General features: G+C 35.5%; 2 protein-coding genes across 2 annotated transcripts in view; both read right to left on the bottom strand.

Moving 5' to 3' along the window:
- LOC128990511 (MAP kinase-activating death domain protein) overlaps nucleotides 1–25,879 on the bottom strand; it is a 126,549-nt gene extending 100,670 nt beyond the window's left edge. The window contains exon 1 of the mRNA XM_054412889.1: nucleotides 25,770–25,879. The gene's annotated coding sequence lies outside the window, so the exon portion shown is untranslated. The remainder of the gene's footprint in view (nucleotides 1–25,769) is intronic.
- On the bottom strand, nucleotides 767–20,773 carry LOC128989224 (uncharacterized protein K02A2.6-like). Its single transcript, XM_054411097.1, has 7 exons — nucleotides 20,656–20,773; nucleotides 20,077–20,259; nucleotides 18,213–19,748; nucleotides 16,718–18,071; nucleotides 7,725–7,774; nucleotides 1,611–1,702; nucleotides 767–925 (listed from the first exon to the last, which is right to left on the bottom strand). Exons 1-7 carry the CDS (start codon nucleotides 20,771–20,773, stop codon nucleotides 767–769), a joined length of 3,492 nt encoding a protein of 1,163 aa, XP_054267072.1.
- Nucleotides 25,880–26,368: the final 489 nt, after the last annotated feature.

Raw genomic sequence — 26,368 nt, 5'->3', positions numbered from 1 at the left:
TAATTACAATAGCAATGAAAATGACAGACCTAAAAGAAGTGTAAAACCACCTCTTAGATACAGTGATTCAGATTTTTACAAATAAATTAAAAAAAAAGAGAAAAGAGAAGATGTGCTGTTTGGTATTTTTATAATTGCTATCATATGTTGCATATTTGATGTTTGTTTTTATTGTATTGTTGTTTTGAGCTTGAAGACTTACTTTTGGGATCTTGGCTAATAAAGTATCTATGTTTAACTGTGGTGTGAGTTTTACCTTTCACTTCACTAAGCGTATTTTCATGTAACTGGCTAGATTTTTACTAAAATGTTCCCTTAAAATTGTCAGATTTCCTATTTAATAACATTAATTTTAACGAGAACGTAGGTTTTTTTACCGCTACACGGAAGGTAATGAGGGGTTTTTTAATTAAATGATAGCTTTGTAAAAATCAAGAATTTGCCAAATTCAATTAAAATCCGTCCGTAAACATGCAAATAGGATACAACAGTTTTTTATCCTCGCTAAGAATAACATGGGAATCTTATATAGCCTATTAAAAAGATTTGGTTTTTCTTTTCCGAGTTCGTTTGGCTCTTCTACCGGACCAATTTTCATGATTGAGGCCTCGAATCGAAGGTATGCACGTACTGATTTTCCATCAAGCATCGGCATAATTTGATTCTTTTTTGAATTTACGATTACTTCAATTTAAGTAGGTCTATTTCACCAGTTTTAATTACATAATCCTATATATTTTGGTTTAAGAACCCCTAGTGAAATAGCCTACCGGCTTTCTTTTACGCTGTCCGTCCGTTTGGCTGGGCGCACATGAAAAGAGCCCAAAAACTCAGGCAGACGCTTGAAAAGCGCCCGGACCTCCAAGGCCCCTCCCAGGACGGTGTGAAAAGAGCCCGGGCTCTTCCTAGAACTTTCACAACGAGTCTTCAAAGGAGAAAGAACCAATAACACAGTTGAAATACATGAATTTATTTACAATATTAAAAGATACACTGTTATAAGATACATTATTTAAATATTGATTATTAAAAGATATTTACATTACTAAAAGACATAGTCTGTTTACCTAGCCTAACCTAAACTAAACTAACCTAACCTAACCCAACCAAACACGACACAATTGCAGAACACGAGTCAGCGTCCTCCTCCTCAGGTACCTGTGGAGACCCGGGATCTTTCCATGCTTAAGATTAGTCGTGTGCTCCCACTATCTCCGCGTTCCGCCATCTCCGAACCCAAATCTGTCCCGCCACCTCCGAATTCTTGAGTGACCCTTATAATCCCGTCACTGCCTGCGTTGTTAGCTATCATTCCATCCACGGGGCTTCGCAGCCGTGGATGGAAGATTTAATGAAAATTTAACACGTGGGTTAGGTTAGGTTAGGTCAGGTTAGGTTAGGTTACGTTAAGTTAAGTTAGGTTAGGTTAAGTTAGGTTAGGTTAGGTTAAGTTAGGTTAGGTTAGGTTTGGACGGAAAGTCTTAACGCAGGAAGTAACCGAGGATTATAGGTGTCACTCTGAAATTCGGAGATAGCGGTACACGGAGGTGGCGGGCGTGTGCTCGAATTGATCCGCGGTCAGAGGGTAGTTTTGGATCATTCAAACTGACCCGGGGGTCTGGCAGGTAGATAATAGCGTCACTTGAAACCTGTGATCTGATCCGCGAGTCGTTGAGGGAGGCATGGGAATTCTCCCCGTCCTCTACGGGAAAATAAGTTGAGTAATAGACTTAGTATTTGCTTATATGCTCATACTCATATGATTTAGCCTATTAGCTCATTTTAGCAATTTAATTGATTTGGCTTAATATAGCTAGCCTAGTTTAGTCTTTTATTTAGTTTATTGTGTGTATTCAATTCCGTCCAAATATTCTATAAGTTTCGATATCAAATGGTTTCTACAATTGGCAAAAAGTTAACATATTAAATTTGTATCAAGGTTGCCAATTAATTGTTTTGTATTCAATGAGGATAGCATTTCGGAAATAAATTAATTTTCTTAATTGCAATTTGGTGTTCGTTCAAAAAGTAAACAGTTCTGGAACATGTATAATCTTATCATCATAAAATAAAATGGGCTAAATAGAAATAAATCGTAAAATAAAATATAAAATAAATCGTATGTATATCCGAGTGGCTACGAAATTCCTAAGTCTTTCTTAGTGCTATGACTATGAGCGTTCAATACGGTTTAGAGTACAAGTAACTAAATAAATGATTAAAACATAAAATTAATACTATTATATCCTAATAATCACACTCAAGTCAACATCTTACAGCAACATCAAGTTTTTTTCAAACTGCATACTTCGTCTCGACCGGGTCGAGTTTTCGGAATTCTTCACCCAAATAGACATCGTTACGCAAGACATTTTTACAGAGAAGACGTCAAATTCCTTATAGGGTGAGTGTACCTATGTATGACCTCTTCCTATATAAATCATCCTATATCGCATGGTTTGGGTAAAAAAAAGTGTTTTGGACAAGGCAACGTAGGCCTGCAATATGCGTGTACATGAAAATATTATATTTTATTCATTATTTCATGGCTTTCTAAAACTATCTGGAATATTCTAGGAGGTCTTATAGCTTTATGAATTAACTATGGAAGTGCGTGATAGTAGTTAATCTGGAATGCTCTAGAAAGAATATTCCAGCTTTGTTTAGATAGTACTAAAATTATAGATGATCTTACAGCATTTTATCATTCAGGATTGTTTTTTTTATTAATATACACACCAAACAAGGTAGGTATGAAGGTCTTGAATAGAATTAAATATTCCTCCCACTACTAATTAGGCCTACTTTATAATCGCCATTGTATTTTGATATGGGTATCGCGTAGTTCGCCGCTAGTCTTTTAAACATATTGTCAATACAATATAGACAACTAGGGGTCCATAGCAGCAATTACTGCTTTATAGTTATGTGTACAAATTTAAAATAAATGCACACTTTTTTACACATTTAGTCGCGGTCTTCGCCCAATACGATACATTTAAACACCGCATTAACATTTTAACCTAAAAACAGAACAAAAAACAGAACACTAAAAACAATAAACACACAAATACGTAATGTTTTCAGCTGGTATGTTTAAAACAGCTTATCGAAAAACTGTAGCAGTACAGTACTTCCATTAGAAAATTACTGAATCTCTGACGGCCTCAGGTGTAGAGCATGGGTAATTTTTGACACTTCTGATATTTTTGATATTCTGATATAATTTGTTCCCACAGTCCTTGGACCTTGAGCTTTAAAATTAATTAATCCTCAACAGCCATTCTACCTATTACGTAGCTCGGGATATTTAATGGGGACCGATTCGCTTACGGAATTAAATTGATAGATTTAATATATTTCACGTAATATGACTCAAATTAAATACAAGCATTGACTATTGGATACTGAAGTAGACATTCCATCTAAATGGACCAGCTCTGTAGCCAGTGTTTTGTTAAAAAAAGAACGTAGTTGTGTGAGCCAGCCACATGCGCTAGCGACTAACTATCTTTTACTTGATTTTTCGTATTATTAATATTCAAAGATATAAGCCAATTCTGTACTTTGTAGTAAACCTATTTTTCGAATTATGAATCAAGAAACATGAATTCGCACTGAATACTTGTACGTAAATACTTGTGCGCAAGGGATTTAATAGAATTCGTTTTTTTTATTTTTTTATGATTATGATTTTAAATATAAATCATATTACTAATTATTTCCATCATTATTATCAAATTACTTTCTGGAAGTATCAAACGTACCAATTTAATAACAAATATATTGTTATCATAAAAAGCTTACAAGAACTAAGAAATACATAACCATATCCTAAACTTAAATAAAAAAAAACTAGGCCTATATTTTTAAATTTTAGAAATCAACATCAGACAAAACAAATGGCACCAATGATAATTTATAACAAACGATGTATTATTTCTAAGGATAGTATGAAGAACCCTGTAACAAATAGAGTAATACTCTAAATGTTAGCATTCTATAGGATTAACATAGGCGCTTTAGCCCTGGCTCTGGGGCGAAGCATTCACCACACACTGCTCAGCTTAACATACAAAGATTAAAATGACAAAAAACCTTCAAAATTTGATTAAAACTTAGGGTAAGTTATAATCGCTCAATAGAACCCTATAGCAATGTAAGTTATCACTGATGTACTGTATTTCTGTTGGTTTGTACTAAATAACAATTAGTTTTTACTAAGTGAAAGATTTTAAAAAACGATAGCAATATTTAAGCCAAATGAACTAAATTGCTAAAATAAGCTTTTAGGCTAAATCATATTACTGGTTGTACAAGGAAGGACTTTGTCTGTTGCTCAACTTATTTTCCCCGTAGAAGCCTGGAGAATTTCCCGTCCTCCCTCTACGACTCGCGGGTCAGATCACATGTTTCAAGTGACCCTATTATCTACCTACCAGACCCCCGGGTCAGTTTGAATGATCCAAAACTACCCTCTGACCGCGGATCAGTCTGTATGCAGCCGGTGGCGGGACGCGGAGATAGCGGGAGGTTTGGCTATGATACCCAGCGGATTAGGAACCTTCTCGGAACTCGACTCACCCTTCAGACCCGCTCGCCAGGCTGGCAGTTGATAAAAAGTTTACCTACCTACTGTCACAGTCCCACAGATCTGTATTTTTTTTATTTTAAGTTAAAACAAATTGTTCTTTGTATATTTGAGTTCTACATAAAATTCCAAAAAATTAGTCCAAACACGATGTGGATTTTTAATATGTACGATCTGAAAGTTTGGCAAACCTGGCGACGATACATAGTAATTGTAATACTTTCAAATCGTAGATATTAAGTATCCACATCGTGTTTGGGCTAATTATTTTTGGAATTTCATGTAGAACTCAAATTTATAAAGAACAATTTATTTTAACTTAAAACAAAAAAAAGGTCAAATCTGTGGGACTGTGCCAGTAGGTGAGTCACTGTTTGTCTCTGGCTAGCCCGACGAGCGGGTCGAGTGGGTGATTTGAGTTCCGAGAAGGTCCCTAATCCGCTGGGTGGACTATAGTTATTCAAATCGGACCAGTTTCAAGCAAACGCAAAGTGAAAAACCAACATAAAAATTATTTTTCAAAAGGGTTTTCTATGATTACAAATCAATAGCTCCAGTATTGTTCATGCTTTTCATATTTTTTACACTAAAAATAATCAGTAAATTATAAGCTTTAATTTGAGCTATTGATCGTTTAAATCAGTTAAGCTCAAGATACTGTAGTGTATTACTCAATCACAAATCATAAATTTGATTATTTCTCGGATATTATATTTATTTTAACGCTGCGGAGCAGCATGGGCCCTCTAGTTTTTAATTAAAACTTGAATTTTTTTATAATTTCCTCTGTAACCTTTAAGCATACAATATCGCTTCTATATAATAATTTCTTTTTCAACTCTACAAAATGATTTAGAAATAAATTTGCAAAGTTTTATGTTTTAGGGTAAAAATGGGAAAAACTAATTTTTCACATAGCCCGATCATGCTGGTTCACGGATTCGTTTGAAGGCACGCAGGGTTTCCTAGTAGGGTAATCACTCAAGCAACTCAACTCAGCTACTAAGCAATTTAAACAATATTTTTATAGTTCGCCAACATATCTTAAGCATAGTTTCACCAGGATTAATTTAAATTAGGCTACAGAGAATTCTACAGACCAAACTTCAAATTATTTCGTATTCTGAATAGGCGTCAGCCTGAAACATCAATTGTATTAAAATGCATTGACAACTTGAAAGCAGAATACAATTGTAAACAGCCGATCTTTTATAATAAATTATTAACATTTTTTAGTGTCAAATTTGAACTATTTAGAATTGACTTCATTTCATCTTATTATTTATACTTCTATGTCACAGACAGAGTATTTAATTAATATTTGGTAAAATACCACCTTGATTTTATAGTAATAGTTGATAGGGTTTTATAGTTATTTGTGTAACTAGTGGGCGAAGCTGCTGCATGAACGTTTACGCACGAGCCGTAGAGCGTGGAAAGTTTGTCGAGTGCAGCAAAGGTAGTTTGCACTCGCGTTACACATTATATTTTTCCTACAGTTGCTATAAAGCATACAAATAATTAGTCTTTCAAACAATATTCAACACGTTTTTAGGTTAGGCTATATCCAAGCATAGAACGAAATGGGAAACGCTGCACCAGCTGATCGCAGTCGTAATTTCTGATATAATATCGTGTTTCCAACTTATTTTCAAGCATACACGGATTACGTGCCTAATAAAAGCACGCTGTTTAGTGTTGTTGGGTTGGAATACTGGTGCAAAAGTAAGTAGATGCAGCAGTTTGCAACTTTCTGTGCTACAATCAGTGCAAGGAAGGTCACTTTGTCAGGTGACTGTAGGAAAATGTAATACTGTACTGTAATAAAATTCATTACGCATCATTGTATACAATGGGCGTGAAAGAAAACCACAAAAAATACAACTAAAATTGTATACTAAACGCTGGACTGAACGCATTTGTTGGTAAAATTACACAACGATAAGCTAAGACCTTGATCAGCTGATAGTCAAGGTCGACATTGTTGAATCAGCTGTTCCATCACCTGACATCAATACATGATCATAAAAGTAGACTCGTCGTATTTATGATTTTCAAGTTGGCTTCCTGACATAATTACATTTCACACTTGTTCCGATGTTGGTTGCAAGGTCAATCGAGGAAGTGAACTATACAGTATTTTAAAATTATGTGTCTGTATTTATCACGCCAACCGCCAACAACTACCGCAACTACACGGTAAGACTCCGAGTTACCTGGGAGTCAATTTATTATTATTTCGTAGCTGTAACTGTAATTCAGTTTACTTTTAGTACTACCATAGACAAAAAATAAATATAGACTGTCAGCCGTGCTGCGGTTACCATATGTTCTGGCGCACACCGCTGGCCATGTAGTTATGGCGTACGCGCGACGTAGCTACACGGCGCACTTAGCGGTGTGCGCCAGAAACTGTGGCAACTACGGTAACCGCAGCACGACTAATAGTCTACATTTAATTATTTTTGTATATGGTACTACCTACTAATCTTATTAACTTCATGAAGGATAAGTTTATTTACAACAATTGTTTTTTGTCATTTTAAGTCCACAAGAAGTTTTGTTTCTGTTTGTTTTATTTGAAATCTTTAGTATTTATTATATTTTTGGTATCGTCTGACACCACAGAGGAGTTCTATATTTTATTTAGTCATGAAACTCAGATGGAATCCCAATACAGGATAAAACACTGTCGTGGGTAAAGTAGTGTATGCAAAATCGTTGCGTAAACTACTATATACAAATAGAATTAAATATAGACCTCATCAGTGCTGCGGTTAGCATAAGTTCTGGCGTTCACCGCTGGGAGCGCTGTGTAGCTACGTATCTCGTGCGCCGCAACTACACAGCGCTCCCAGCGGTGGACGCCAGAACGTATGCTAACCGCAGCGATGCTGACGGTCTATATTTAATTCTATTTGTATATGAGACATAAACAGTCCACAATATCGCACTCGTACTTTAACTTGAAACACTCGTACAACAGGCTTCAAATTGTACAATAGGATAAAGATCTACTGGTACTATTCAAATCCAATGACATAGTCTATAATGTGTCCCTTTCCATGGTTCAATTCAAATTTTAATCAGTATTTTTTTTGGTTTTCGTATTAGTAGGCCTAGATAAAATTACTTTCCGTTCTTGCTTTAAAAGCTGCCGCCAGCATAGTCAGACACAACTGACTGTCAAAAACAACTCACACCGGTCAAAGCATACAATCCAACAAATCATCCTGGTGCAGAAAAACTACGTACCGAGTTAGACTAGTGTCTGCTAGTTCAACAAAAATCTGTCTCACATACACCGAAGGAGGGCAGGTCTAGACTCAATATTGGAATAGAGTGTAGACCTGCCCTCTGCGTCTCGTGTTTCCCGGTACCGTCGTTTTTGTAATGTTTATTTACTGTTCGTATTTTGTTTGTGTGTGATTAAATGTGATATCGATTGATTTTAACTCTGGAACGAAATTTGGTGTCCTTGACAGCCTGGATGAAGTTCCCATCGGGAACGAAACTGCAGTAGCCTATATATGTACTAAAAATGTTCTCTTATACAGTATAAGTTATTTAAACCATTATTTATTACTACACCAGTTAGATGCAGAGGCTAACAACATGAAATTATCAATCATTTGAGATGGGGACGCCACCTAGGTGCATAACTATAGAGGAGTATAATTAATCTATGGTATAACCCAAATATGAATGAAGGATCAGTTTAGATGGTGTGAGATGATCTAAGCTTTGTTACTGACTGAGACCAGCTGTTTCATTCGCCAGGAACATTTATTTAGCTCAATGATCAGGAACAGCTGGGTCCAATTTAGAACAATCAAAATGCCACTGACTTTTCTCAGGATCGAACCGGTGAACATTTGATTACTAGGCGAGCACTATAACCACTCAGCTCCCAGCCAGTTCATGCGATAATCAAGTACATACAACGACTACAAAATTGTATTAATGTGAAGTTATCCAAGATTCCGTGTTGGACAGTACACCAAGTTAGTGTTATCGTTTCCCCCTATAGTTCCTAGTAAAATCCTATAAAAATAGTCGTCAGAATCTGTTAGCTTCCACCAGACCCATTTACCGTAATTTAGGAAATGTTCAGTGTCTTTTCATTTTGTATTACAGTACCTGGGGACCGAGCTGTGCTCGGGAAATTAAACATTAAAGAATAAATAATAATAAATTTAAGCTTTAATTTAAAATACCTTATGTTTCACGCTTTCATAGAACAAATTGTCCTAATAACAACACAGTTATATGGCATAATTAATGAAAATATTGATTGACATCAAATCAAGAGTTAAGTATTTATTTTATCTATACAAAAGACACTTTAGGATTGGATAATGAGTAGTTTTAACCTTGAAGAATCTTTTGCAGCCATTGATTGGGGTTTCCAATGACAAATATTTCCTGGATATTTAGTTTTTGTTTTGGCTTGGTTTAGTTGTATTACTTAGGCCTATTCACACAAAAATTTAGGTAGCCTAGCCTAGTTTGGGAGAAAAACCCTTGACACTTAAAGTCATCACACTCTTGTGTACGCCTACAGATAATATAGGCTATAATGCTTGAGGATAGACAGCTTCCAGAGCAAATTCAAGTTTTGACGTTTGTCGTTTTGTAACATTTGTCGACAAACGACACGCTGCAACACAAACATTTTAAAACTTTTTAGGCAGTTTAGAAGATAAATCCCTACACACTTTTCAAAATCATCACAGTCTTGGGTACAGATAACATAGGCTGTAATGCTTAAAATACAATAGATAGCGTCCACTCTTCAGAGGAATTTCGAGCTGGTGACATTTGTCGGTTTGCAACCTTTTATGACATGACACGACAACCAGAACCAACGAAAAGAGTAATTATTAAAACCATTAAAAATATAAAAATACCCCCGCCGCAGCAAACCTGCAGACTAAGCGAATTTCCATTTGATTTGCACTGAAATGTCTACTTAAAAATATAACATTTTTTTTTATTCCCGATTTAAATAGAATTTGTTTAACAAGTACTTAGGTTTGCTGCATCAGGGAGGTAAAACTGTTTTTTTATGTTAATAGTTAGTAAGAAATAAAAACATTTTTCAAATTTGATCAAAATATGTTCATAAACAAGCAAACTACAACAGTTTACTTATTCTCCATAAGAATAACATGGGAATTTTAAATTTAAAATTTTTTGGAATTTTCTCCGTAACCATTAGGCGCATAATAACGATTCAGTATACTAAATTATTTGTTTTTTTAAGCTCTACAAAATGGTTTGGAAAGAAATTGTTAAATTTTATGTTTTTTGGGTCAAAAATGCGAAAACCCTATTTTTACCCCATAAAACTCCCCGTAAACCCCCGTTCCCATGGTCCGATCATGCTGGATCGCAAACTCGTTCGAATAAACGTAGGTTTACACGTTTGTACCAAATTTCATCAAAATCTGATGATTTTTGCTCGAGTTATCGCGCTAACGGACACATATATAAATATATATTATATATATATGAATTTGAACGGATGGTGTTTTTGGTCTCTAGGGACCTCAAAACGAAAAAGTAAATCGGTCCTGGGTCCAGGTCTTACCATGAGTACTACGTTAATAGTTTATTCCCTATATGGGAAATTCGCCAAAATAAGATATATATCTCGTTTATATTGGCAGAACTATTAAATAAACAGTAATAAAGCTGAGGCTAATATAGTCTAAGAATAGTTTTTTCATTGATTAGAAACTCATTACTCTCTCAAGTTTTATAATATAATACAAATTCTTATACATCAAACGATTTAATGAACTGGAGCAAAGTCGAGTCGTTCTCTTTCTTTCTGTCACAAGTTGACAAAATTGTATGTCAGAAGCCAATCAATGAATCAATACACATCAGATTCAGAAGTACTAATTATTAATGTTTAATCTTTTGGCATTTTAGTCAGCTGATTCAAATTTTAAAAGCATAAAAAGACATACCATTGAAAACGATTATGTTTATTTACACATATAATTTATTATAAACTTGCAAGTATAATTCTAAATAAATCGTTGTAATTTTTGGTAAAATTATTTTGACGAGCTTTCCACGAAGAGTGTTGTGATCATTTAGGCACTGCATGACTTATATTAGAAGATTCATTACAATAGGGAATGTAGTGAAATTGCACGTGAAATAATAGTTAAGTCAAAATAAATTAAGCACAAATCTGCTACCCAATAAATATAAAAGGAGGTGTATGAGTTAAAGCTAATCTATATAATTAATACGCTACACGAAAGTTTGTCGGTTGAACTTCTCCGCCATTTCTTAACCGATTTTATCCATTGACGTCTCATTGGAAAGAGCGTGTCGCGTAGATTTGCAAACTGGCCTTACATTTTTGAAAAAGTCCCTTGGGCTCTGCCCCAGTGGCTTTGGAAGTTCCCATGTTATCCTTATGAAGAACATAATTGTTTACATTTTGATCAGCTGTATAATTTTATTGCTGTTATTTACTTTTTAATTCAATGAAACACATTGAGTACATTTATTTACTATTTGAGTTTGTGTAAACATAACCCCCAAGACGGATCGTGTTAGTATGGTTGTATCTTAAATTTGTGTATTTATCGTTGTTTTGTGTCGCTATGATGGATTGTGTTAGCATGATTGTAACTTAAATTTGTGCATTTATCGTTGTTTTGTGTAGATATAATTTGTTTATTATTTGTTGTTTATTCCTTTTAAATGTCTCTGACGCAACGACAACGAAACATAGACAGGAAGCGCAATCGTGATAACGACCGCAGCTACAGAACAGTGGCGCGTAAAAGGCTTAACTCATCACAGTCTGAACCTGAACCTGGACACTATTAGGTTACAAATGCGCCCTAAAACTACCCCAAAACGACTTTTCGTTCTCAATTGGCCCTCTATTAATGACCTGTGTTGCCTGGACAGCGAGGCATTTTGAGAAGGAGAGAACCGTCCGGAATGCTTTAGGTTTATCAATAACGAAGATAAACAGGGTCTGAGTTACACAACGGTAATATTTGAGTTGATCTTTTAAACTCATTGTAAATATGACTGTTATTCAATCTTAAATAGATCCTGTAATACTTTGTTATTGCTCGAATTCGAGCAACATGTACACTAGTTCAAGATTATTCCATCCTCTCATTAATTTAACTACCGTACTCGACATTGATAGAAATTGGTTTTTCAGTTGTAGTATAATAATATGCTCAATGGTATAATCTGATTGTTCATTTCTTTTGCTCTGTATATACACATTGTTATTTCCTTTTGGTCTGTGTAAACATATGCTAAATATCCTTGGAAAGTGCTTCAAGAGCTTTCTGCGCATGCGCAAGCTGAGGTGCCCGTGGGTACAGAACGTCACGTTGTGTCTTAAAACGTAAACAAAATGACAATAATGGCGGAATGTTTTCTCATAAGGCCCATGTTAAATTTTCAAAAGTTTGTACTCATATTATGGCGAAAATAGATTTTTCCTGGCTATACCACTGGTCTAGAACTTATTTTTGACACAGAACTTAGTTATTCCGTAAATATAAACGTTTTTGTTAGGGCCGTTTCCCAGATCGAGTTGACAAGTATTCAAACTTTACTCGTATTATATATAGGATTTACATTTTATCGAAAATTACAAACGAGAAAAAAATTTCTAATCCACCCCATCATGCATGCACCTCAAATGAGTTAAACATTTAACGGAATTTGTATTTAAAATAAACTCATTCTGGTGTTGATTTTTTTACACCTATGGAATACCATCGTAATAATTTTTATAATGAAAAGCCCAAAAATTCAATAAACTAACTATATCGGATATAGCTCAACCTAATGGTTCAACTGTTTATTGCTGTATCAGTTTCTGCCACATTGTGGTTTTATTATCTCAAGGGCGAGTTCACTTCCCGAAATGGTTCGAGTTTTTAATGTCTCAAACTGTTTATTTATTTTTACTAAAGCAGCCAATTTATTGTACAAAAATTTCAAAATTGTTTACACATAAGTGAACTAGAATTATAAAAGGGCCCAACATGGCATTAACAAGAAAACTTAGAAAATATTGCAGATTACATTGATAGATTCAATATCAATCAATCTATCAATACATATTAGATAAGTTAAATCCTATCTATACTCTAATACGAGCTATGTCTGTCTGTTTGTATGTCTGTCTGTCTGTTTGTCTGTAAATATTATATCTCGAAATCCAGCGGAAGGATCTTGACTAAATTTTTGAAATTCGTATTTCGCCACATAACTCATTTGAAAATTCAAAAAATTAACATTGGCCTTCAAGTAACTATGTTGGTTGAACAAAATGATACCCCCGCCGCAGCAAACCTGCAGACTAACTAAGCAAATTTCCATTTGCCTGATTTGATTTTCAATTAAATCCATTCAAATAACATTAGGTTTAACGAGTACCTAGGTTACTACAGGGAGGGTAATACAAAGTGTTTTTTAGTAAAATATAAATAGCTTAGTATAAAATAAATAGATTTGCCAAATTTAATCAAAATATATCCGTAAACAAGCAAACTACAACAGTTTACTTATTCTCCATAAGAATAACATGGGAATTTTTAATTTACAATTTTCTCCGTACCCAATAAACACAAAAACACTTCAATATTCTAAATTATTTGTTTTTAAGCTCTTCAAAAAGGTCTAGAGAAATTTTGGGAAATTTTTGTTTTGAGGGTCAAAAACGAGAAAACCAATATTCACCCCATGAATCCCCCCATAAAACCCCATTCTCATGGTCCGATCAGCTGGTTCACGAACTCGTTTGAATAAACGTGGGTTACACGTTTGTACCAATTTTCATCAAAATCGGATCATTTTTGCTTGAGTTATCGTGCTAACGGACACACATTATATATGAATATGAACGGATGGTGTTTTTGGCTTCTAGGGACATCAAAATAAATAATTTATAAATAAAAAACGTTTTTAAACAAAACGTTTTTAAACGCACTAAAAAGTAGAAAACAATTTATAAATATGTGGAGAGTATAAACACTTGTAAGATTTAAAACAAAAAACGTGGGATGCATGCAATAGATGATTTACAATTACCTTCACCTATTGAACTAATATGTATTATTATGAATTGCATGCACCCCACGTTTTTTGTTTTAAATCTTACAAGTATTTATACTCTCCACATATTTATAAATTATTTTCTACTTTTTAGTGCGTTTAAAAACGTTTTGTTTAAAAAGTTTTTTATTTATATATTATTTTATACTTTTAGCGAATTCCCCATATTGGGAATAAGCTATTACCGTAGTACTCATGGTAAGACCTGGACGGGGGACCGATTTTTTTTCGTTTTGAGGTCCCTAGAGGCCAAAAACACCATCCGTTCAAATTCATATATATATATCTCTAATATATAAAATTCTCGTGTCACAGTGTTTGTCTGAAAACTCCTCCGGAACGACTTCACCGATCGTTATGAAATTTGGTGTGTAAATTCTGTAGGTATGCGAATCGGACGTAAACTATTTCCCGTTTCGAAATTCTTAAAAGGGCTCCGCCCCAGTGGCTCTGGAGTTTCCCATGTTAACCTTATGAGAAATATAATTAATGAATCTTAACAGCTGTTTCAATTAAACAAGTTGGTTCTGTTCTATGATGTTCAATAGCATTAAAGTTACAAGGATTACCAACAGGGTGCAGCACTATTATTTCTTTTACATTTATGACAACAGCTAATTTGCAACCAAAAGGTGAGTGAGCGTAGCGAACGAACTTCAACCTGGAGGCGAGTAAGCGTAGCGAACGAGCTAACCTGAAGGCAAGTGAGCGCAGCGAACGAGCTCCAACCTAAAGGTGAGTGAGCGTAGCGAACGAGCTCCAACCCAAAGGTGAGTGAGCGTAGCGAACGAACTTCAACCAGGACGTGATTGAGCGATGCGAACGAGATCATCTTGAAAATTAAACGTAACGGTACTTTCTTTCCATCGGTCTGTCTTAGGGGAAACCTATAACTTAGGCGATACGAAGTTCGCCGGGTCAGCTAGTATATATATATATATATATGTCCGTCAGCACGATAACTCGAGCAAAAATGATCCGATTTTGATGAAATTTGGTACAAACGTATAAACCTACGTTTATTCGAACGAGTTCGCGATCCAGCATGATCGGATCATGGGAACTGGTGTTTACGGGGGGTTTTATTGGGTAAAAATAGGTTTTTCCCATTTTTGACCAAAAAATCGTAAAATTTAGCAATTTCTTTCCAAACCATTTTGTAGAGCTTAAAAAACAAATAATTTAGTGTATTGAAGCGTTATTATGCTTCTAATTGTTACAAAGAAAATTCAAAAAAATTGTAAATTTAAAATTCCTATGTTATTCTTATGGAGAATAAGTAATCTGTTGTAGTTTGCTTGTTTATGAACATATTTTGATCAAATTTGGAAAATGTTTTTATTTCTTACTAACTATTAACATTATACAAAAAAAACAGTTTTACCCTCCCTGATGCAGCAAACCTAAGTACTTGTTAAACTAATTCTATTTAAATCGGGAATAAATGTTATATTTTTAAGTAGACATTTCAGTGTAAAATTCCAATCAGTCAAATGGAAATTCGCTTAGTCTGCAGGTTTGCTGCAGCGTGGGTATTTTAGTTTTAATGTGTGTAGATGTTGCATATATTTCAAGCATCTATACTAGAAACAGAGGCATCTATATCTATCTTTTTCTAACAGAGGCATGTGGAAAATCTAAGGTTTATTTAAGTTTTTTTCATATAATTATGTATTAGATTGAATGTATGGTCTATCTACTAACTATAATTAAATCATTTAATTTATTGTTTACTTTATAGAATCTATAATATTAAAACGAAACAGTGTTTTTTTATTTCACGATTCTGAATCAACCACTCGACGGATTTTCATGATTTTTGTGTTGAAAGAAAGATAATTTTGAGAACTAGGGAATGTCGAAGCCATAAATTTAGTTTAGGGTCCCAGTTTTTTAAAAATTAAGTTTTAATTTTTAAAAAGTCTAGCAGCCGACGCTAAGATTCTAAACTAGCTTTTGGCATAAAATAATTTGCTTAACATAACAGCTGTAAACATCCAGCTTTTGTGTCACAAATTCCGCATTTGGATAAAAATGTAAAGACATACTTAGGGTTGACTTATTTATACTATGTGTAATGCAAATCATTGATACGTTCAATTCTTCTGTAAGAGGATGACAGATTAATTAAATTATACATAGTAAAATACTAGGATGTTACCGATGTTCAAATTATTTTTTTAAAGCAATCTTTGTAATCTTTGATTTGTTTTAGAGCAATATAATTTGTTTTAACTAACAGCTGGTTAAATATAAACTAGGCCTATAGAACTATGAGGTTATTTTATTTACTCTTATTTTGTCATTGATTATAGGAAATAAGTAAGATTAGTAGAGATAATTATACCACAGTTTAAAATAGTTTACCAAAATTAATTAAACCACAGTACAAATCGGGGCTTTGTACACGAGTCCTAATAAAAAAGGATGAATGCAAATTATTTTACTATTCCATATTTCGAGGAAAAAATAGAAAAATAACAATGTTTACATGTTTTAATTCTTCATGGTAGCTTTTTGTTTACAATTAATGTTTGTCTTCTTTAACTTTGTTTGGATTAGGCCCGGAAATATTGATGTCATGAAAAGAAGATCAAGAATAATCAGGAATCACGATTTTAAATTACCACCACAACCTCAGCCGAATTTTGTACAAAGATTGAACACAACGTCATCATTGACCTAGGATACTGCAATTAGACAAACCATCCTTTTATGAAATCATGTACAGTGTAGTTACGTTTGGGGGCGCTGATAGGCACCCATATATATATATTGAAATATCGCTTCCATTTCAACTATGAATATATTGTAGTTTAAATGAACTGTTCTATTTCTTATACAAGAATATTATTCACACATCTTGCTTGAACAAACTCTATTTCAAAACTAAACCAATGTTTACAAAAACATCTGACAACAAACATATTTAAACACATGATAAAAAGAACAGACTTAATACAACATCCCGCTTCAAGATGTCCACATCTTTATGAACCTCAGTACCGCCTCGGTTTCTTAATGGACCTTCCGTAACGGGTTACTGTGCCAGCTCCTGGACGATCACGTGAGCTGCATGGACGATTAAGGACCATGGATGAACAGTTTGAAAGAATTCCATCTCCTCCGTAGTACGGTGCAGGAACTAAGAACTTCCTGTTTCGGCGAATGGTTCTCTTGTCAGTTTCCACAAGGTAGGAACGTGGTTCGTTCAATCTCCTGACTACCTTACCGTGTCGACGTAGATCTGTGATCCATACCATGCTTCCAACTTCTAATTCACTTAAACCACTCGCTCCATGTCGTTTATCAAATTGTATCTTGTACTTATTCTGGTACTTATTCTCCCTCTCAAGAAAATTCTTATTTTCCACAGGATTTCCAACCAAAGTAGATGGAAGATTGTCTCTTAATTTCCTTCCATACATAAGTTCAGATGGGGAAAAGCCGGTTTCAAGAGGTGAGGTCCGGTAAGAAAGTAGGGCAAGTTCAAATTTATCCTTGTTTTTCTTCATTAGCCCTTTTGCTACTTTCACAGCTGCTTCAGCTGCCCCATTTCCCTGATGGTGGTGGGGACTACTTCTGAATGTGGAGAACCCCCACTCCTTTGCAAACAATTTAAATTCACTTGAGTCAATATGGTGAAATTGTGTCCCACTATCTGAATAAACACGTTGAGGAATTCCAAAACGTGAAAATGTGGTTTTGCAAACCCGAATCACATCTGAAGCACTCATTCGATGCATTTCCTCGACTTCAAAGTATCTTGAGTAGTGATCCACGATAACCATATACCACTTGTCTTCGTGTTTGAACAAGTCAACAGACACATTTTGCCACGGGTAATCCGGGACAGTTCTCGGAATCAATGGTTCACTGTGATTAGTTGAGTTCTGAATACACACTGGACACGATTTGATTTTCCTTTCTATTTCTTGAGAAATTCCAGGCCACCACATGGTTCCCAAAGCACGTTTCCTTGTTTTTGTGATTCCGAAGTGTCCACTGTGAAGCCTCTCGAGCATTTCCGCTCGTAGTTCTTGAGGTATTATCATCCGAGTTCCTCGAAGCAATAGCCCAGCAATACAACTTAACTCGTCTTTCACATTAAAGTACTCTTGAATCTCATTAGGTAAACTTGATTTTACAGGCCATTCGTCTAAAATTTGTAACTTAAGTTGTGCACAGATTGGATCTCTCATTTGTGAGTGAAGTACCTTTGTCACATTTTCATCTGTAGTGTTTATACTAATCAGACTGATTTCGTGGACGAAGGCTTCCACTTCTTCGGTCAATTCGCCATCTTCGTCAGCCGGAATAGGACTTCTTGATAGTAGATCTGCTATGGCAAGGTCTTTTCCTGGGGTCCAGGTCATGCGATAATCGTATCTCATCATACGCATTCGGAACCGCTGTAGCCTCGGTGAGAGCTCGTCCAAATTTTGTGTTTTGAAAATTGAGACAAGCGGTTTGTGGTCGGTCTCAATTGTGTACATTTTACCCATCAGGAAACATTTCAAACGGTCACTTGCCCATGTGCACGCAAGCGCTTCTCGCTCAATTCTACTGTAGTTTTCTTCAGCAGGCGTTAGAGTCCGAGATATATATGCCACAGGTTTCTTGTTTTCTCCTTCAACTTGAAGTAAAACCGCTCCAAGACCTTTTTTTGAAGCATCGCAAGAAAGAATCGAGGGTTTTTGCGGATCGTAAACAGTCAAACATGGCTCTGATGATAAAATCTGTTTTACTGTGACAAAAGCGTTTTCTTGAGCTAGTCCCCAAAAGAAATCGTTTTTAGTCTTTAACAAGCTCGTAATTGGCTCCAAAATCTCACTGCGGTTCGGAATAAATTTTGCCAGAAAAGTGATCATGCCCATGAATCTTTGTACTTCATTAGCGTTTCTTGGAGCTGGTAAGTCCACAATCGCTTGTACCTTGCTTGGATCAGGCTTGATTCCGTCCTTAGACAGCACAAACCCCAGAAATGTCACAGTCTTCTTGCAGAACTCCGACTTCTGCTTATTCAAGGTGATTCCATTAGCTTGCACTCTCTCTAGAACGGCCCTAAGACACTCGTCGTGTTCTTCTTTCGTTCTTCCCCATATCAGACAGTCGTCAATGTGCACTAAACAGTTCTTTGCCCCTTCTAAAGCTTTTGACATGCGGCGCTGAAACTCTTCAGGAGCGGACGTAATTCCAAAAGGTAACTTACGGAATTTATACCTCCCAAAAGGGGTGATAAATGTTGTGTAATCTTGTGACTCCTCTGCAAGGTTCAGTTGCCAGAACCCGGAATTCGCATCGATCTTGCTGAAGTACTTGGCTCCCGCGATCTCGGCCAATGAAAGTTCGATCTTTGGGATAGGATAAAACCAACGTTTCACACTGTTGTTGAGTTTGGATAGGTCTACGCAGATCCTAACCCCACCTCCCTTTTTTGCGCAAACTACCATTGGTGCGCACCAATCAGTCGCGTGTTCAACTGGAACAATCACTCCTTTCTCAAGCATATCGTCTAACTGTTCTTTCACCTTGGTTTTTAAAGGTATTGGTACAACCCTGGGGGTGGATATAGCGTAAGAAACTGCATTCTCCTTCATTTCAATCTTGTACTCTCCTTTCATATTTCCCAACCCTTGAAATAAATTAGGATACTTAGTAGCCCAGTCAATATCATGTGAATCTACAGAAAAAATTCTCCTCACCAGGTTCAGCTCTTCACAGGAACGTCTGCTAAGAAGTGGAACAGTGATCTCCTCAGAAATATACGCAAGATCATAAACTGATACACCCTTATGTTCAAGCTTTAGCCTTAAAGTTCCCAAAATATTGATTTGTTCTTTCTTCTTTGCGCTAAACACAGGGGATTTGCACTTTCCTAGAGGCAGAGTCTTAATAAAATCACCAAGAACTCCTACTGGAATCATGGTTACATCAGCTGCTGTGTCAAGTTTAAATTTTATAAGACCTAAATCTTGGTTTCCACAGCTTGCTTTTACCTCCTGGACCCAGGCTTTGTCACTGCTGTCTATATTCCCTATGAAAATCTCAGGAACCTGTTGATAACCACTGTCTGAATCTTGCTGTTCGATTTCCTTAACAACGTTTTTGTTTTTTTCTCATCCACTTTTCGCGGGAGGGACAACATCGAAAAAAATGTCCAATCTCGGAACATTTGTCACATTTGGCTTTCCTAGCAGGGCATTCGGCCAGTGATCCGTGCCAGTTATAACCACATTTCCTGCACGTTTTTCTCATAGCATCCTCGGTGAATTTCTGTTCACCAGCTCTTTCAGACAGATTTGTTTTACCGACTTGTATTGACGTTTTATTCACCATAAAAACATTAGTATTGGCGAGCTCACGTTTTTGGCGTTCTAGCTCCTCGTGTTGGCGCAAGGTATTAATCGCCTTCTCCAGAGTCAATTGAGAGTCCAGCTGGAGTCTATCACTTAGAGCCTCATCTTTCATACCAATAATGAGGACCAGAAGCACCATCTCATCGTTCAGTTCACCCCATGCACACGTTTTTGCAAGACCATGCAAATCTGTTATGAATTTTTCAGATGGATCACTCCCTTGCTTGTGTCTCAGAAATTTTGTTCTCTCATAAATGATATTTCGTCTTGGCACAAAGTATGCATCAAAGGCCCGAAGAGCCTCGTCATAAGTATTCGGTTTTGTTGAAAACGAATCGAAAATATCTTCACTCCTACTACCGATTGTAAACAAAAGTACATCGATTTGCCGAGCGTCGGAAGTGCTATCTAGACCGCACCCCCGTCTGTACCTTTGAAAGCGATTCCTCCAGGAATGCCACTCATTCGGAGTAAAAGAGAAGGTTTCTGGAGTTGGTAACGTCAGATTTATCATAGGAGTAGGAGTACACATTACTGCATTATTTTCTCGGTTTGTCTGTCCCAATGCAAAACCTAGTGACTCACCTTCAGTCTTTCTAGAATCCCTTTCTGACATGTAGTTGAATTCACTTTGGGCATTCTCCTCATTGTCCTCATACCTTTGCCTACGAGTATTTCGTTTTTTTCTGCCCTTACTTGACATCATGCGTGGTTTTAGACTTTGTTCGATAAAAAATCCACTAAGCTGCCACCATGTTCTATTTCTTATACAAGAATATTATTCACACATCTTGCTTGAACAAACTCTATTTCCAAACTAAACCAATGTTTACAAAAACATCTGACAACAAACATATTTAAACACATGATAAAAAGAACAGACTTAATACAACATGAACTAATATGGGAAATTACGATGTACACTTATTCAATGAGGGTGGGTAATTATTAAGGATAGAACCATAGATAAAACATACTCCCTTAGTAGATTTCTCATCCTTATGGAACAGCTGAAGACAATTTTATTGTTAGTTCATGTACGGTTTATGTAGAGGTCGTGTTTTGTTTACAATTTATTTCCCGTTATTACAGCCATTTAAAACCTCGTTTAACCAAATAATACGATCTAATCATAAACAATAACTTGTCCCCTAGTTATATAACCAAACAGTAAAGCACAAATCAAGAAATTAACCCTAAAATAATGGAAACAAAGTTTCATCGACACTAGCGCCTTTGTGTCACGTACATGAACTAGACACGAAAAACGTGCTTCAAAATTTACAATGGGATGAGAAGTCTACTTGTGTTGGTTAGTCTATGATATAACCATAGACTAACCAACACAAGTAGACTTATCATCCCATTGTAAATTTTGAAGCTCGTTTTTCATGTCTAGTTCATGTACGCCACACTGGGCGCTAGTGTCGACGAAGTTTTGTTTCTATTATTTTAGGGTTAATTTCTTGATTTGTGCTTTACTGTTTGGTTAAATAACTAGGGGACAATTTATTGTTTATGATTAGATCGTATTATTTGGTTAAACGAGGTTTTAAATGACTGTAATAACGGGAAACAAAATGTAAACAAAACACGACCTCTACATATAACCGTACAGAACTAACAATAAAATTGTCTTCAGCTGTTCCATAAGGATGAGAAATCTACTTGGGGGAGTATGTTTTATCATAGACTAACCAACACAAGTAGACTTCTCATCCCATTGTAAATTTTGAAGCACGTTTTTCGTGTCTAGTTCATGTACGTGACACAAAGGCGCTAGTGTCGATGAAACTTTGTTTCCATTATTTTAGGGTTAATTTCTTGATTTGTGCTTTACTGTTTGGTTATATAACTAGGGGACAAGTTATTGTTTATGATTAGATCGTATTATTTGGTTAAACGAGGTTTTAAATGGCTGTAATAACGGGAAATAAATTGTAAACAAAACACGACCTCTACATAAACCGTACATGAACTAACAATAAAATTGTCTTCAGCTGTTCCATAAGGATGAGAAATCTACTAAGGGAGTATGTTTTATCTATGGTTTTATCTATGATAGAACTGATAACTGTATGGATAATAAACATTCACAATTACGTCATTAGCTTTACTAGCGTGTTTACTTTTTATATTCCTGCTACATGTGACCAGTTCTTTTAGTAATCGTGAGTTCTTTTTTTCAAATGGATGTTATTTGAACCAAACAGCTGTTTCAAAACAAACTGTTATTGTTTTTACTTTTCTTTGTTTACACTTATTTATTTAGCAATTAATGCAGTGAAATAGATGTAAAGGATAGGTGTAACGATTTATGTGTACTGTGAATTTTATTGGATATTATCGTTTTATTTTAGGTCGTTTCTATTCAGACCTACTGGAAATTGGGTGTATAGTAGTTGTATTGTGGAATAATTATGGAAGAGGCAGGTATGCTATGGAAGGTGGTATAGTTGACTAAGTCTATACACTTTTCAATTGACTATTACTCTTTCTACTGTAGACTACTTATAATCAGTGTGCGTCTGTGCGAATCGGCTGCAAATCTCATTTCAACGCTTTTCACATCGTAAAAATTGCAGAATTGCTGTTTTATTGTAAAATTATCGGATTTAAAATGCATATCGTATAGGTCTATGATGGAATAAAAACATATTTGGTCACACAACATTTGTTTACAAGATGATTTTTCACATTAAAACTGCAAGAAACTTTGTCTTTATATGTGTAAACTAGCTGAACTGAATTGTACACGGTTTTAACTGACTACTGAATTCCCGTACGTAGGACGGGCTAACACCTCGTACTAAATGAATAACAATTTATATTATTAACAAACACCTTTATATCTTCAATCAGATTGTTTATCTTTATTTTGAAATGTTTGTATAAAGAATCTCTTGGGATCATTTCGAACTGTCAAAATAAAGTATTTACAGCTGACTTAAATTAATTGATATATTTACATTCTTTCAAAATGTAAACATGGAAAATTTGGATGCCGATGGGGCGTAGCCCAAGAGAAATGTGCAAATTAAACTATATAATATTGCATTGTCCTCCTATTGTGAGCTATGTTTCAAATTTCAAGTCTCTAGCTCAACGGGAACTTCGTTTGAAATTGATATCAAAATTTGTAGGAAACCGGGCTAATAAAAAAAGCCCATGGGGCGTAGCCCAAGGGAAATATGAAAATTAAATGATATAATATTGCATGGTCATCCATTTGTGAGCTATGTTCCAAGTTTCAAGTCTCTAGCTCATCGGGAAGTATCAAAATTTGCAAGAAAGCGAGTTAATAAAAACAAGCCCATGGGGTGTAGCCCAAGGGAAATGTGAAAATTAAATGATATAATATTGCATTGTCTTCCATTTTTGAGCTGTGTTTCAAGTTTCAAGTCTCTAGCTCATCGGGAAGTTAGTATAAAATTGACTGCAAAGTTTGTACCGGACAAGAAAGCGAGCTAATAAAAACGTTTTAAAAAGTAAATCGGTCCTGGGTCCAACCATAGATATGGTCCAACTCATACCATGAGACCTACGGTTATAGCTTATTCCCTATATGGGAAATTCGCTATAAAAACTAAAATGTAAATAAATAAGCAAGTGTTGATGAGTGTTTTGTGTTGGTGACGTTAGAGTGCACTGGCGTCAACTTAATGTTACACTCATATTTAAGGGTGTTACAATAATCTGTATAGTACTGACTTATCTGTCTTCAGCTAATCCATCATACAAGAGTATTTTTAAAGAGTAAGCTCATGCTTAAGTTTTCTATTTATATTGCTCGGTCCCCCGGTACTTAATCTTAATCAGACTTATTGCTTACATCTGGGTGTAGCCCAAGGGAAATGTGAAAATTAAATGATATAATATTGCATTGTCTTCCATTTTTGAGCTGTGTTTCAAGTTTCAAGTCTCTAGCTCATCGGGAAGTTAGTATAAAATTGACTGCAAAGTTTGTACCGGACAAGAAAGCGAGCTAATAAAAACGTTTTAAAAAGTAAATCGGTCCTGGGTCCAACCATAGATATGGTCCAACTCATACCATGAGACCTACGGTTATAGCTTATTCCCTATATGGGAAATTCGCTATAAAAACTAAAATGTAAATAAATAAGCAAGTGTTGATGAGTGTTTTGTGTTGGTGACGTTAGAGTGCACTGGCGTCAACTTAATGTTACACTCATATTTAAGGGTGTTACAATAATCTGTATAGTACTGACTTATCTGTCTTCAGCTAATCCATCATACAAGAGTATTTTTAAAGAGTAAGCTCATGCTTAAGTTTTCTATTTATATTGCTCGGTCCCCCGGTACTTAATCTTAATCAGACTTATTGCTTACATCTCAAACTATATAAAATCATAGTAATCATTTTTTTGAAGTTCAACAACACTCGTTTCATAAAAACTTACCTTTAAAAGGGATGCAAAACACACGGTGATAATAAATTAAAAATTACCCATTTAATGTAGTATAATCGGATTTTAAGTACTGTAGGTATAATGACAACGACCGACCAATGGTGTTGCTTAGTCTATGGTTGTATGCTAAACAACTTATAAGGAACGAAAAAAACTGCAATAACAATTCGCCTATAGACCCTTTACCTTTTTCTAAACAGCTGATACGTATTGGATGGATGACATAATGCAGTAAAAATTGGAATAAAATTTGTACAATGATAATAAAATGGCATACAAAACTAGGGGTTTGAACGATCAGAATTTAATTCAGAAAAGGGTTGGGCAAGGTTTTAATAGCTAATGATATTGTCAACGACTCGGTGAATACATGAAAGAGTTCGTTGTTGTTCGGAGCTTTTTTCCCTAGAGGATAGGAAAACGACAATCTTATAACTGAAAATAACTGTCCATATTTTATAAATACAAAGTTTGCAAATCTACAAGGGGGTTAGTTTAGTTTAACACCCTTATGTACGTGAATGCGATTTCGACGAAACACTACTCCTCCGTTAATAATGGACGGATTTTTACAAACGATGTGTCAAAATTAAGTATTTTTTGTGTAGACGCCCACTTTCACCAATTCCTGTAATAAAAGTCTTCGGGCTTTGCCCCCCAGGCCATCAAATTCCCACTGTATTTTTAATGACGAAAACTTTCTAAACCAGCTGTAAAAAATATTACTTCAGTAGTGGAATTTGTCAAGTGTCAAGATATTTTGCGCCATGTGTACATCAAGCAAACAACCTATGGTTTAATATAGCGAAGCACGTCCAGAGTAACTAGTTTTACCTATTGGAAATAGAACTGCAAACTAGAACCAAAATACATTTGCGATACCGGACCGGTGCCTTTAATTTTATTTTAGTTTAACCTAATCACTGTTGATAATGTTTAGTTTTAAATATCCAGCGGTGAATTCTTCAGATTTACAGCACACATAGGAGTAGGCTATTTTCAGAACCGAATGAAAGTGGACGACAAAAATTCGCTGCATTTGTTAAATAACCAACACAAACAAATTTAAGATTGTTTCTTCCCTGCGTATACAAAATGTAGTCGTTGTACAGTTATGCAAAAAGTAGACTGATTCTTAACAACTTAAAATTCTCACCGCAGTCACAACAGTCGGCTATCGAAAGCAAGCTTTGCAAAACCAAACTCCATCTCCTGCATTCGATCTAGAGCTTCCTTAAGTTTGACCTTGTATAAGCAAAATACACTCACCAAAGTGGGAATTTAACCATCTTCGACATGCACTACTCGACCCACTGGATAATATTATCACGATGACACTGATAACACTGGAAACTATGGTGTCGGTGATAGCGAGCGTTAGGCCTACTGCGCATGTGTCAACGCGCAGACTACGTGTAAAGCTGCGAGCTTGTGTCGATAATGTGTTCACCACATCACCTGTTCGCAGCCTAGTTCACGGTACAACACATCAGTACTGTTCTGAGTAGAGTATTTAGACAGCTCAATTTGTGTAGATCTGTGTAATTTACGAGCATGTACAGTCACAAATGTCAATGCAATTACACTAAAAATTACCATTGAACAATGTTACCTGTGGCATTTTGTATCAGACATAACAAGAGACAATAGGAAGTGTGAGACATTGACAATATGTTTGGATCAAAAGTTCTAAATCTACCTATACATCTAATTCGGTAAGCCCAAAATTTTACAATGAAATTGTGAACGACCGGGAAACCGTAAAAAGCTGGAAGAGATCTTATGTTAAGGGGCTGGGCATGAAATTTTGGGAAAATTACTTATTTTTCGCTCTATTTATGTGCCAATCCTGGGTACCAATTATGCTC

Source organism: Macrosteles quadrilineatus, unplaced genomic scaffold (genome assembly GCF_028750875.1).
Source record: "Macrosteles quadrilineatus isolate MER2022 unplaced genomic scaffold, UCM_ALF_1.0 Scaffold_3__2_contigs__length_128488019, whole genome shotgun sequence".
Lineage (NCBI taxonomy): Eukaryota > Metazoa > Arthropoda > Insecta > Hemiptera > Cicadellidae > Macrosteles > Macrosteles quadrilineatus.
This window is presented reverse-complemented; position numbering and strand designations above follow the sequence as displayed.